The 15,613-nt window shown below is 41.7% G+C and overlaps 1 protein-coding gene across 1 annotated transcript in view; it reads right to left on the reverse strand.

Moving 5' to 3' along the window:
- MPPED2 (metallophosphoesterase domain containing 2) overlaps positions 1-15,613 on the reverse strand; it is a 208,154-nt gene that overhangs the window by 139,081 nt on the left and 53,460 nt on the right. The window contains exon 3 of the mRNA XM_052652834.1: positions 13,721-13,902. Coding sequence (XP_052508794.1) covers positions 13,721-13,902 — 182 coding nt within the window. The remainder of the gene's footprint in view (positions 1-13,720; positions 13,903-15,613) is intronic.

Consider the following 15,613-nt stretch of genomic DNA (forward strand, 5'->3'; position numbering starts at 1 on the left):
GCGTACCATGCACACGGCCCCGGGCTTGCGTCCTCATCACTGGCGACAGGCACACTCTTGCGCTCACGGCGCCTGCTCTCCTTCCACCACCCACCCATGCAGCGCACCTGTGCTCAGCAGCTCCTGTGTGTTAGGCACTCTTATGCATATAGAAGATACAACTGTGGTAAATGGGGCAAGCCCATACGCTCACAGAGCTCTCATTCAGTGGAGGAAGACGATGATAAACAAGAAGACACAGAATAAGAAAAAACAGGATCTCACCAAGGAGGTGGCATTTGAGCAGAGACTGACAGATCCAGGAAATGGATAAGGTGGGAACGCCTTTGGACCAGAATGTTTGCTGTGGCTGGAGGACAAGCAAAGGAGAAAAGATATGACGTATGCCCAAAGGGCTAAAGAGAGAGCGGAGAGACACATGTTGGAGAGGGAAGCTGGGCAGATAGACTGGACCAGCTCACGAACAGTCTTGAATGTCATGACAAACTTTATTCCATCAGTTAATGGTTCCTAAAATGCATTCCAGAAAATATTAGTCTGATGGGATAATTCATGGGAAAAGGGTCCTGTGCCTCCACTGTATCTATAAAAATGGTGATAACAGCATGGACCCACCAGGATGTTGTGAGGATTAAATGGGTTAATTTTCATAGAGGGTCAAGCAAATATGAGTACTCAGAAAGTGTTCTTAAACTATTCCAGGAAAACGAATGGTAGGGTGAGCCTAGGCAGTTTCTTTAGATACAACAGATACTCAATAAAGTAAACTGACAAAACATAGTCATATTTAGATAGAGGCGGTTTAGGTACCTGGATAAATGGTCATGAGAATCAGAAGGAGAATTCAGGACAATGAGCAGTATTTGGAGAAGACAGAAATTCAGTTTGAGATGTACTGGTTTTGAGGAATCTTATGTACCTTCTACCTTCTGTGGCAAAATGCCTAGTCTCCAGTTAGAGGCAAGCATCAGGAGAGAAATTAAGAGAGAATCATGACTCCAATCCACAAATAAAACCTCAAAGAATAAGAATAATCCCCCAGGTTCTGATATGTAGAAATAGTGTACTATGAGAAATGGCATCACACGCAGGCAGAAGATAAAGCCCCTAGTCCTGTGAAAAATCAGGTAAGATGTTTAAACTCCCTGAGTTCTAGCTGCCTAATTTATAAAATCAGGGAAATAATACTGATGCTTAAAGGCTGGATGCTGAATGCAGCAACACTGCTCTCGTTCCTTTCTGCATTTTCGGCATCTTTCGCAAAGCAGGACCTGGTCCAGAGTAATGCTTGAGTGAGTGAAGTCGCTCAGTCGTGTCCGACTCTTTGCGACCCCGTGGACTGTAGCCCACCAGGCTCCTCTATCCATGGGATTCTCCAGGCAAGAATACTGGAGCAGGTTGCCATTTCCTTCTCCAGGGGATCTTCCCGACCCAGGGATCGAACCCAGGTCTCCTGCATTGCAGGCAGACGATTTAACCTCTGAGCCACCAGCTTAGCTCACAGGTAAATAACCTTTTGAGGAGGAAATCCCTTCATACTCTGGGATATAAGGATCCTGGCTCCAGGATTTAGGACTGTAACATTTAGGGACTCCAATCTTCCCTCTTGGGCCAGATGGTTTGGAAAAGTCGAGGACATTTTTATTTCCAAAGAGCTCATTTTTAATTTATTTATTTTTAATAGTGGTACAATTTTCAGACAGAAAAATGTGAAAAGATTCCCCCTTTTCAGTAAAGTGTCTATCTGGCTGTTAAAGTACTGATCATATACGTCTTGGCCATGTATATTTCTCTTGAGGCAATGGGGACATTTCAGCAAAGGAGGAAGCAAAAAGCTTTAGAACTGAAGGTTGAAAGAGTGGGGACAACGTCCAGGGACTTTAGTTCTTGTCTCAGCTCCTGGATTGGTTCACAGTATGACCCCAGTCTGTCCTTCTACTTTCTGGATCTCCATCCATCCACCAGCAAGACAGGGAAAATACTGCCTGCCCATACCAACTTCCCTGGACCATTTATAAGCATTAATGATCTAATACACTCAAAGGTACTTGGAGTCCTCTGGAGGAAAGGTGTCATATAAATTAGAGACAGCATAATTAATGTAATTTAAGAAAATGGCTGGCCATAACAGAGAGGATTAGGTTCACACGGATCACAAACGACCCAGTCTTTGTGTCCTGAGGTCACTGACAATCCTTTCTAATGCAACAAAACCCAATCTTACGTATTTGAACATATGTAACGGTTTGGTGTTTCTTTTATTTAATTCTATATCAAACTGAACTATACTTGAATGTTAATTTTGTCTTTATTGGGAAAATGTATTTACATATTTACATATGAGTTAAATCATGAAGTAATTAACTTTAGGATAAAAGATTCTTCAATAGAAAGCAGGAGAAGTAAATAGTAAGCATGAATCAACTGTTATTTGGATTAAATAGATACTCATTCTATACTATTACAGACAGGAAAACAGGATGTCTATATCCACCTGATAGAATATATAGATAACGTGCAGACACTTTTATTCTAGAATCTCATACTAAGGGAAAAACCTTAGATAAATTACTTAGAAAGAGAAGCTATGAATAAATTTAAACAGAAAGAGAAACTATCAAATACACTATGACTCTAACACGGTAAGTGGGAAAACCAAACTATGAATCGAAAGTTGAAGAGTATCAGCATGTGAGATACTGTTTTTGTGAACAAACTAAAGATTAAGAACCTTCTTTGATATTAAATCTAAACAGTAAGAATCATGGAATTCTAGGCTCTAAGGAACTCTCTCACACGCTCTCCTCTATAAATCATGGGAAAAGTCATCTTGTTTGCCCTCTCTTAAAGCCTCTTACCTTGACCTCATTATTAGAGATGACTATTAAGTGGTCATAAAGTTATATCACTATAAACATTTCAATGAGGCTCCCCTGCTCAAGTTATTCCTGAAATTTTCTTCTGGAAATTCCTAGGTGCTTTACTGGAAAGCAACTGCCATTGTGTCACGTCATTGTTCTGTTCTTACTTTTTATAAAGTGTAATTGATACATATCCCTTTCAGCTGTACAACATAATATATTCAATATTTGTATACATTGCAAAATGATCACCTCAGTAAGCCTAGCTTCAGTCAGTTCAGTTCAGTTCAGTCACTCAGTCGTGTCTGACTCTGTGATCCCATGAATCGCAGCATGCCAGGCCTCCCTGCATCGAGTCGGTGATGCAATCCAGCCATCTCATTCTCTGTTGTCCCCTTCTCCTCCTGCCCACAATCCGTCCCAGCATCAGGGTCTTTTCCAATGAGTCAACTCTTCGCATGAGATGGCCAAAGTATTAGAGTTAATATCTTAACTATACATAATTACAAATTTTTTCCATGTGATGAGAATTTTTAAGAACTACTCTTATAGCAGCTTTCAAATATGTAATATTATACTAGGATATAACTATAATATATACCACTACACTTACACTATAGCATATTTTTCATTAACTATAGTCACCATGCTGTTCGTTACAAACCCATGACTTTTTTACTTCATTGCCATTATGTCATATCATTGCTTTTTATTCAAAATGGCACATTTCAACTTGCCCACTTCACAAACTCCAGTTCCTAATAATTTTGTACTGCTGAAAAAAAAAAGAAAAAACAGAAGCCTTAAAATGTGCAAACCATGCCTGGAAAGCATTATGTGTAAGAGTTTAAAAAATAAATTAAAACCTGCCATCCATAACCTGGTTAAAGCTTAGTGTGCTGGAGTTCCTAAGACAGGAGCTAGTGGGCAGAAATGACTTTCAGAAAAAGAGATGGTGACACTGGGGCACGGGGTGGGGGAGACAGTGGATCAGATTCAAGGAGGCAGACAAGGGGCAGATGACAGGAGCCTGAAGAGCGGGACAGGGGACGGGGAGGCCTGGTCCCCTCAGGGTGTGGTTCAAAAGTTAATTAGAGTCCAGGGAGATATCTATGTGTGCTGGGTGTGGGGTGCTTGGAAAGGAGAGAGGGCCAGGTTCCTGGGGTCCAGACAGGCCATGCTGCTCACCCTTCTCTATACTCCACCGGCAGAATGGGCCACCTGCCAGAGGTCCCCGTGGCACAAGAGAATGTAAGACTACTCTTCCTGAAGTTTTGGCATCCTGAGGAACAAAAGAAATTCACCAGCAGGACAGAAAGGTGGAGTCATGGCAGCTTGGGTAGTAGGTAATATTTACTGACCATTCACTACCTGTACACATTGGGCACCTGTTATCAGGTACCCTATTTAACCTCTCTGCAGCCCTTTTAAGTTAGATACACTAAGCATTCATAAATCTCCTTTTACAGATGAATAAATTGAAGATCAAAAAATTAACAACATTAAAACCAGGCAGATTTAAACACAGGCAGACTAGATCTGGCACTCATACTCTTAGCCTGACAGCATACTATCTTTTCACACATCAGCACACACACGTGCATTTATACACCACACGACAGGATGCACACCAGCTGTTAATAGTAGTTATCTTGATTTTTTTCTGTACAATTATTTGTATCTTCTCACAATGAATATGTAAGCTTTCACAATTAAAAAAAAGAGTTGATAGTCATTTTTAAAAAGCCCGTAAAGGGTTAGAATTTTCTCCCACTGACGATATTCAAAAATACGTGACACAAACTCTCCAATACTACTGAAAGCATTAGAAAGAAATTACAATCTTTACAGAGGGAAATGTGACAATATGTACTAAACCCTTTTAAAAAACACATCATTTGAAACAATTCTACTTATAGGAAGCTATCTTCTAAATTAAGGACGTTTGCAAAGAGAGAGCAAGAAAGATGTCTATCACACCAGTGCAGGTAATAATAAAAAATGAAAACACTGTAGGTGGCCAGTACTAATTTTTGTTGTTCTTCAGTCGCTAAGTCCTGTCCGACTGTTTGCGACCTCATGGACTGTAGCACTCTGTCCTTCACTATGTCTCAGAGTTTGCTCAAAAGTCCGGTAGTAAAGATCTGGATAAATGAGCCCTAGTGCATCCATACACTTGGGCTTCCCGGGTGGCTCAGCAGTAAAGAACCAGCCTGGAATGCAGAAGACTCGAATTCAATCTCTGGGTTGGGAAGATCCCCTGGAAGAGGACATGGCAACTTACTCCAGTATTCTTGCCTGAAGAATCCCATATACAGAGGAGCCTAGTGGGCTACTGTGCATAGGGTCAAAAAAGAGTCAAACTCAGCAACTAACACCAGTAACAGCACCCATAGCTATAAATACTGTGCTGTATTTTTTTTTTAAGTTACAGGACAATATGCATAGCTCTATTACCTTTTCAAAATATTCCTTAAACAGAGATGGTGGCAAGGTCAAATGACCCTGCCATGCTCCTCTTCTTCTTTCCCATCGGCTCCCTTCCCTCCAAGGTTCCTGCTCGTCCGTGGTGGTACCAACACCATTCTCACCTGGTACTCCTTCTTGTGAAGCCTGGCTTTGCATCCTGTCCCTGACCTCTTCCCCTAAACATGTCCTTCTGGATTTACTCTGTTGCCCTTCTTGGTTAAGACAACATGAAATTAAACAGGAGCCCTAGAGGGAGTTTGTTGTGGGGGCGGTGGGGGAAACCCTCTAATAACCATCATCCTTTCATGAAAGTCTAAAGAAACAAGAAGAACAGTTTTCAGCCAGTATCACAGGACGATAAGAAACTAAATGAAAATAGTTCTACCAGGACCCAGAACCCTAGAAACCCACTTTAAGAAATTAGTGGTGTAGCCACTAACTACAGAGCAAGGGCCAGGTGTCTCAGCACCATGAGCTGCGTACCTTCAGAAATGGGCTGCTGAGAAATGGTTACTGGGTGTGTAGAGACTGACTATTATAGCAGCAGAGCACGTGGATGAGGATAGTTAAAATAAAGTCAACAAAGTGCGAGAAGGAAAAAGAACCAAAATATTTCTTAAATAAAAACCCTTAAAGAGTAAAGACTTGCTGCTATTGAGGACATTCAAAATAGGAAAAAAAAAAAAAAACCATCTCAAATGCTACACATCAAATAGTAATTACTCCAGAGACAGGATTACATGGAGAATGTGTATTTTCTATTTTGCACATGTCAAAAACTTTAATTTCTGTAATGTATGTGTATCTTATTTATACTGAAAGTATTCTTTTTTGGGAAAAAGTATTTTAGCCATATTTATTGATGTGGAAAGTTGTTCATGAAATACTGTTAAGATGAAAAACAGCTTACAACAGTCTAAGGTCTCTAATTTGGTAAAAAGTGCTCACGTGTGTATGTGCTCGTACGTATCCATAGAAAATGTTCTGAAGAGAGTTACCCTATTCTATTCAATAGAGAACATTCTATAAAAATGTTAACAGTGGTTATCTCTGGCTACGGGTTTATCTTGTTTCACTATCTCTATTTTCTAAGTTATCAGGAATGAACACGTACTACATGTATTATAATAATAAAATAAATAGCCCAGACTGTGAAAGCTTTTCCCAAAGACCAGCTCCAAAACTTCGGGCCAATAGCAAGATCACTGGAAGAGGGACACAGTCTCTCAGTACGACTATTCTGAAAGGGGCAAAATCAATTTTAGTGTCTAGGATCTGGGATGTTTGCCACAGTCACACTCAGTTATAATCGTGCCTGATACGGTGCTCCTACAAATACAAAGAACCTCCTTCTTGAGAGTCTCCTTAGGAGCCTCTTCATTTTTTCTTTTAGGCCTGGAGAAATGGAAACTCTGAACTATTAAACGACAGCTGAGGCAGGAGAAAATTAAAAATTATAAGTTCATGGTACTAATGCTGTGTTAAAAGGGATTCGGAGTGACTAGGTTGCTGTATCGGAGAAGGCAATGGCATCCCACTCCAGTACTCTTGCCTGGAAAATCCCATGGATGGAGGAGCCTGGAAGGCTGCGGTCCATGGGGTCGCTAAGAGTCCGACACGACTGAGCGACTTCACTTTCACTTTTCACTTTCATGCATTGGAGAAGGAAATGGCAACCCACTCCAGTGTTCCTGCCTGGAGAATCCCAGGGATGGGGGAGTCTGGCGGGCTGCTGTCTATGGGGTTGCACAGAGTTGGACACGACTGAAGCGACAGCAGCAGCAGATTGTTGTATATAAACTTTTAGCTAAAAGAACAGACCACCCAAGAACCTGTCTTTCTAATTTTAATTGAGGAAACAGAACAACTACCATAAACCCCTTTTAAATATTTCTGCTCAAAGTCTCGTTGAATCACTAACAGCAGCCAACTGGGCACATATCTTGAGGACAAAAAGGAAAAGTAAGGGCACGGCATTTTACATACAGTACAATATAATTTTAAAGTTTCAGCCAAAAGTGCAAAAAAACACACACAAAAAGCCCTGTCCCTTATGGTCATTCAAAAATCACTCAGTGTGAATCGGCTGTGTGCACTGACTGTTCCAGGCTCTACTCAGAACTGGTGCAGAAGGAGCGCTCATTCGGCATGCTCTGTTGTCTTGCTAGGGACAGACAAGGAAACAGTGACGTAACAGCCCTGGGAAGGGCTGCACAGAGGCCTGACCCAGTGTTAAGGGAAAGAGAACCCGTCCTAAAGGAGGAAGGAGGTCTCCTGGTCATTCCAGGAAACAGAAACAGGGCTTACAACAGGAAAGCCATGTGGAAGGACATGTGCATTTGGGGTGTGGGAAGAAAGTCAGCGTGGGTGCAACTGGAAGGTGGAAATACAAAGGTGGGTGTGCAACCAAATGATGAGATCTCCATTTGTGTAGCCTCCAAGGGCAAAGATGCATATTCAAGAAGAAGGCTATCACAAATATTCCAAAGATGAGAGGACACGAGGAATGAAATTGAGCGATCTGTAGAGACCATCAAAGCGGAACAGGTCAGAACACCATAGGGGCAAAGTGAAGGAAGACCATACACAACTCACTGCCTCACAAAAGGTGTCTTTAGGCATTTCAGTGGTTCAGAATTTACTAGCAATAAAAACAATAACATTTTAACTGGCAGTTAATCTATAGTTGGCAAGTTTATTTTTAAACCCTGTCTGTAAATGAGATGCATTTTTGCCAAGATAAAAAAGAAAATGCCATCACGGTTGAGTGGCTTAGGACCCCAGTTCAGCACACCAATGCCTATTCATTCATAACATCCCTGGAGCATATCTGAGCTATCACATGAATGGGGCTATAAAAATTCTTTCTTTAGGGAAGACCTATCTGCACCTTGTCCCCACAACTCTGACATATGAGCAATGCTGTAGAGCCATCTTGGGGTCCGAGTCTACATATGCGTGAGCGTGTATGTTTAGAGACCCCCTGGAGCCTGCCAGGCTCCTCTGTCCATGGGATTTCCCAGGCAAGAATACTGGAGGGGGTTGCTATTTCCTCCTTCAGGGGATCTTCCCAACCCAGGGATGGAACCAGCGTCTCCTGTGGCTCCTGCTCTGGCAGGTGGATTCTTTATCACTGAGCCACCTGGGAAGCCCTATGCTTAGACAGGTAGTTAATTGAAAAAAAACAATTTTATCCAGAATATGGTCCCTCCCAGCAGGAATCCCAAGCTCAAGGTTGGGAATACAGAAAGACAGAACACAGGTGGCAAGTGGAGTCTGACAGACTAAAACTCAAACTCTCAGGTCACCTCCTAGTTGCGTGATCTTAGGTAAGTTACCTTCTCCAAGGCTCAGTTTTCCTCCCAGGTAATAAACAAGCTAATAATATCTTCCTCACAAGTCACAGAAGCTATCTCACAAGTTATTTTGAGGACTGCATAGAATGATACATGTTAATCAGGGGTGGGGAAAAAGGTACAGTGTCTAGCCCACGCCACCCACAATGTATCACTAGTTCAACCCTCTCCCGGTCCAAGTCCCAGTTTCAATGAGACCATTAATTATCTGAGTGACCTTGAGTAGTACATATAATCTCTCTGGCCTCAGTTTCCCCTTCCATCAAATGAGGAGGCGGGACCTCCAAGTCCTCTTACAGTTTCAACGTTCCATCCCACTAGTGTCACTGTTAAGAGGGGGGCCTGTCCTCAGCCTTTATTATGCTTCTTCAGGCTCCCTCTTCACTCTAAATTCCTCTTAAACCTATGGAACATTATGCAAGTTAATAAATTCAGTTTCTAGTTTTAAAAAAAGTAAGGTGCAGTCCTTTCTGCATGCTTAAGTTGCTCATTCATGTCTGAACCTTTGCAACCCTTTGGGCTGTAGCCCACAAGGCTCTTCTGTCCTGGATTTCCCAGGCAAGACTATGGGAGCAGGTTGCCATTTCCTCCTCCGGATCTTCCCAACCCAGGGATCAAACCCGTGTGACCTGTGTCTCCTAAACTGGCAGGTGGATTCAGTCCTTTCTAGTTTCTGCCTAATGGATTCTATGCTTCTGGCTCTGCTGTCTCCCTCTACATCATCTGTTTAATAGGCCAGGAGCTGTGTTAAGAAGGTTGCTGTTTGTTGTTTTAGTCACTAAGCCATGTCCAACTCTTTGCTACCTCATGGACTGTAGCCCGCCAGGCTCTTCAGTCCATGGGATTTTCCAGGCAAAAGTACTGAAGTGGGGTGCCATTGCCTTCTCCAGGGGATCTTCCCGACACCGGGATCAAACACACTGTCTCCTGCATTGCAGGCAGATTCTTTACCGCTGAGCCATCACAGAAGCCATGTTAAGAATGGCACAAGCTTTATCACAGAATATATTCTCATAGCAACCATGGGGTGTATTATTATCACGCCCATTTTACAAATGAGAAAATCAAGGCTCAGGAATTTAAGCAACAAAGGCAGGGAATTCAACACAGACTCTTCTCATTACAGGCTACACTACCTTTCCAACCTTTGGCTGTACCTAGTTTGGGTCCTATCGTCTTATGACCCTGTGCTGTGCCTGCTTATCTCATAAATTACTTTGTATTAATAACTTTGTGTATTCCTCCTGCCAGGTGGTGTACATACATATTAACCAGGGACCCATCATCTCTGAACCGACAGAGAACTCTTGATGGGCTTCTCAGCCCCTGCAACTGGTAGGTCAGGGTGAGATTCAAGATGCTGCTGCTGCTGCTGCTAAGTCGCTTCAGTCGTGTCGGACTCTGTGCGACCCCATAGATGGCAGCCCACCAGGCTCTGCCGTCCCTGGGATTCTCCAGGCAAGAACACTGGAGTGGGTTGCCATTTCCTTCTCCAATGCATGAAAGTGAAAAGTGAAAGTGAAGTTGCTCAGTCGTGTCCAACTCTTAGCGACCCCATGGACTGCAGCCTACCAGGCTCCTCTGTCCTTGGGATTTTCCAGGCAAGAGTACTGGAGTGGGGTGCCATTGCCTAGGCAGAGCTTAAATACATTTTTCAAGTAACAGCATAACTCAAGTCTCCATGAAGATGCTGGAACATTTTAGTTCAAGCTCAGGTCTGCAAGCTTTCTAGGTGCCATAAGCCCATTGGTAAATCACAGGACGGAAAGAAAAGGGCTCAGACAACACCAGGTTTACTGACTGGGTGAACTTGGGTGCATGTCTTAGACTCTTGGAGTTTCTTTTCCGCTGAAGGATCCTGGGCAAATTAGCCCAACTGAACTCCAGATTCTTCATCTGTATAATGGGGATAACATTAGCAACTTTCGAAGGTTGGGACAAATAGAAGGCGTGCCTGGTCTGAAGCAGAAATAGCCTTTTGGGAAACTAAAGGAGCCTAGGGGATGGTCAGCTGCTGCCAAGAATCAGCGTAGTCTAGACCCAAGTAGAAAGATGGAAATCAGTGAGAGGTTCCCTGGACTCAAAGTGCTGGACAAGTCTGTATGGACTCATGCCAGTGAGGGTTGGATGACCTATTATAGCTAAAGCCCTGGACTGATCTGACCACTGACTCCACTCTGTTAGGCCACCTGGCAGCTGTTGCTAGAAACACTTTTTTCAGGTAAGAGGTTTCCAACTGAGCCAAGTGGTAGGATGTAATCATATACTAACTCTCACCTTTGGAGCACCCTGAGTTTGCCAGGGTAACTGAACTATTCTGGGCTGCCCCTATGGGATTCCCAACTTCTCTTCCCTTATACTTCGGTGGGGGTATTCCTTCAGCCTCACATTCTGCATCCCCTTCTGAGACCCCTTCCTCTTGTGTCAGGCCATCAGAAGGGAAATGGGTGAGAAAGAACTGATCTTGCAGTTGGACCTCAGCATTTATTTCTTTACTATTTTATTTCCTCGGTTGTGGCACCTTTCCATCTAAGAAGTACATTCCTTTATAAAATCTCCCCGTGTTTACTTCCATTCCACTAAATAATTTCTCTGACCTCTTCTTATTTTTACCCTTTAAATATCTGTTGATGGTTCATTCACCACATTCCCCATTCAATTATTAATGGCCCACAAAACTTCCAAGCTGCAATCATTTACTGATTAATCTGCACAACAAACCAGAAAGACAGGTAGTATTAATCCTTCGTTCTGCAGAGGGAAACCAAGGGGAAAAGCGAGGTTAACTCAGTTGCCCAAGGTCAGTGGCTAAACAAGATTATACCCAGGATCCATCCTGTCTTATATTTCTTCCCACAGGCTTTCTCTTTCCTTACAAATCAACATTGTCAATGCAGCAAGATCACTTCTGTGTTGATTCAGTTGTCACAGAACAGCTTGAAACTGTCAAATTCAACTCCAAATAATTCTGTCTGTGAATAGTTCATAAATACAAGTTGCTAAAAGAAAGAGGTAATAGTACTCGAAAGCAAACTTGACAGATGTGAAAGAGGAGTGAAAAGAATAGGATTACAGGCCCAGTTGTGTCCGACTCTTTGTGACCCCATGGACTGTAAGCTACCAGGCTCCTCCGTCCATAGGATTCCCCAGGCAAGAATACTGGACCCAAAAAATAAAAAATAAAAAAAAGAATACTGGACCCAGGGATTGAACCCGGGTCTCCCGCCCTGCAGGCAAACGCTTTAACCTCTGAGCCACCAGGGAAGCCCCAAAAGAAAGAGGTAATAGTACTGGAAAGCAACCTTGACAGATGCGAAAGAGGAGTGAAAAGAATGGGATCACAGGCCCAGCTGTGCCATGGGCTAGTCTGCCACGAGTCACTTTACTTCTCTGCATCAGAGTCACTTGTAAAAATGGGATTATGCCGAATGATGTTTAAGATATCTTGCTCTTTTAAGTGAGATGACTGAGTACCTACTGAAACAGTACAAAATATAAAGCTCCAATATCCAAGATCGTGGTAAAATTGGTGTATTCAGGATACAGCTACTATCCCCTTGGGAAGCAATATGTCAATATACAATAAGAATCGTAAATAATTCCATATCCTTTGACTCAGTAATTTCACTCATACTGTAGTTTGCCCTAAGAAATAAATCCATGGAAACAAAAAGACATATACAAATTAAAATGCACATTTCAGTGCTAGCTTCAGAGGAAAAATTGTTATCAATTTGAAAGTTCATTTTTAGAGGGTTGTCCTGTTAAATAAAAATACAGAACAATACAAATGTCATATTGCTATCAAAAAGGATAAATATGAAAATTATGCAAAATCATGTAATATCAATACTATCAAATGAAAATAAACAATAGTAAAAGAGCAAATATGTATCCTGATGTCAACTCTATAAAAGATGGATAAAGTGCAAATCACAAGAAAACTCAAAAGTTATTAGTTTATTATATTCTAAATATTTTAACCGTTTTTAATGAATACTGTTTTCCATCAACACATACACCTTATCATTTAATCAATTACTTAAAAATTTCTCAAGCCCTGCTCTAGTTCAATGGAAAATGAATTTTCAAGTTTCTGTCTAAATCTCCTAAGTAATTTTGGTTGGCTGACACATTATTCATGACATTATTCTTGTGGAGTGATTTCTGCCTTTTCTGTAATTCTTCAGTGTCTTTAGAGATTCTAAAATCTCACTGTAATTCCTTAGTGTCTTTAGAGATTCTAAAATCTCACTGTAATTCCTTAGTGTCTTTAGAGATTCTAAAATCTCAGAATCCTGGCACTTCTTTCCCTCACCTAAGAGGATTCTTACAAAGATTTGTCATCTAATCTTGCTGTGAATAACCCCATGATTCCCTTGTAATGCTAATATTTGGTAACTGCCTGACCCAGGAGTCAGCATTTTTCCAGTAACCCCGACCTGATGGCTGCCCCTACAGTAACCACAAAGTTGCCATTACCTTTTTCACAGCAGTGTGTAGGGTGATTTCATAGTCCAGAGTTTTGGAGCTTTACAGTAGGATATCTTATCTTTTTCAGGGGTCTTAGGACACCCTTCTGGTTCACTTGGGAAAGCTGCCCCCCAAGCATTCCTGTGCTAAGACCTTCCCTTTAAATAAGGGCTCTGACATCCTCCTCATTCTCTAGAAATGTTCTCTTACTATCCGGGAAAGATTGCAGAGCCAATGAATTAAAAATACGATTCTAGGTCTCACGTGTGCCAACGAGTGCCCTTGTTAAAGCAGAATGCGTGAGATGAGATCGGTTTCAAAGCTTTCCATCCCTTTGCCCCAGAGCTTGCCGAGGCCAGGCGCTGAAAGGATGCACAGTAAAATTAAATATCTAAAAATTCATCTTTAATTAACACAACTGGATTAAAGCTAGACACCACCGCATATCATACGAGAAATGGCTGAGCTGGCTTCCAAGTGCTCTAATTCAATTAGGGCACAGTGAGTGACACTCGGGCGGGAAAGGTTAATTGGGGGCGCCGGAACGCAATCATTCCTTACCTAACCAGTCATTAAACTTCTTAACCTCTGAGGGCAGTCCCAGCTCGGTGAAATCGCCTGTGTGGAGAAGGATGTCCCCATAAGGCATCTGGATACCATCTGTTCTGGAGTGTGTGTCTGAGATGCAGACAAACCGCGTGTGGCCCGCTGGTTTTGGAGTGTCATATGGGATGGGGTCGACCCTGAAGTAGACATAACAGATCCCATAACAGTTAAATATATTAGAACCCTCGTAATTGTCATCACACATACATATTGACTGTTATCCGTGAACGCACCCAGACAAACCGATGCAAAGAGAGAAGGGCCCATTATAACAAGGAACCCTTTGGGGGTGCCAAAGAGACAGCATCACCCGTCTATAAATCCACTGGGCAAATTCAAAAAGTCTTACTTACCTGGTAGGAAAATTAAAAGGCCAGACTATCTTACACGTACATTCAGAAGTAACCCAGGCAACTGAGAGAGTGATTAATGGTGAAGTTTAGGGATATTGAGCCCCAACTGGGGAAGCAAAATGATACTATTTTCTCTCTCTTCATGCTCCAATTGATCCCACTACTCATTAGGAAATGGATAACTAATTTATTCCTCCTTAAACATGCATAACTTTAGCAAAGAACTAATTTATGGAGAACATTCTACACATGCTCTGCCAACCGAAATATTAAGAGACATAGTAGATGGTAACCACTTCTAGGCAATTTCCTTTCTAGAACCATTCAATACCTCTATCACGTTTTCAAGCAGAGATTCACAAATCAAATTGTGGGGAGGGAAGGTGATGCCAAAGTAAAAGGACTTTTAAATAAAACACTGGGTTTTCCAAGAACTTTGTCCAGCTGCTTCTCTACCACCTCCTGAGGCCCCAGTTATACCTTAGGTTACCTGGAATGCTCACATGCCTTGAGCAAAGAGTCTATTCAGTACAAATATAGTAAGCCTTTTAATGGGTGTGTACAGGTCTACATATGCATTCATATATGTACAGTTTTAGAGACCTAAGCACTGTGAAATTACACTCGGGCATGAGAATCAAAAGGCAAAATGATCCACCCGAAGCAAAGAAAATGAAACAGAACATTCTCATTTAATTGAGTGTAACAAAGTGTGCTAAATAAACTTGGTAAAGCAATTCAAATCTGACTCTTCAAGCATACAGTTTTAATTATTTAAAGGGTTTATAGCAGAGTTAAGGATGCTTTAACTATATTAACTCTACACTGACAGCTTCCTGTAATTTCTCTGTAGGAATGTACACTTACTTTGGATTATGGGTGAAAAGAAGCAGCTATCAAAGCAAAGAGAAGGTCACAAGAGAAGCAAATATGCAATGTGGAGATGAGAGCGTAAAATGTTAAATAAGGAACAATATTTCATATCACCACCCCACCCTGGGTTATTAACATGCAGCAGAGAACACAGGGAAAGCTCAACACAAGATTCTCTGTACCAGTTGCCTCCAAAGCTTTGTTTAATTTTTTGTTCCTTTCCTCACTTTTGTAAAAAGAAATAATCTGTTTTCACAATGGCAATGTTTGTGAGGGAAACAAAGGCAGTCAATATACAACCTGCAGAGTCCTGCATTTCCTTAATGGTTAGTCTGTTAATTTTATTTTGCCTTTGTCAGAGAAGAAGTAAGGAAGAAGAAAGGAGAACTGGAAGAAGACAAAAAGGATACAGGGACTGTGAACTGGTGAATACAGTGGGGCTCACTGAAAACCCAAAAAGAAAGTTTAACTTCTGCAAAAAAAAATTATATACATATATCTATATACACATACACCTGATTTTTCCTGTAAAGGTTAGAAATTAACAATGCTGTCATCATGAAGAAAATTCACTAATCCACTGAGATCTCATGAGCAACCTAGAAACCCTTCTGATAGTATC

Source organism: Budorcas taxicolor, chromosome 15 (assembly GCF_023091745.1).
Source record: "Budorcas taxicolor isolate Tak-1 chromosome 15, Takin1.1, whole genome shotgun sequence".
Classification (NCBI taxonomy): Eukaryota; Metazoa; Chordata; class Mammalia; order Artiodactyla; family Bovidae; genus Budorcas; species Budorcas taxicolor.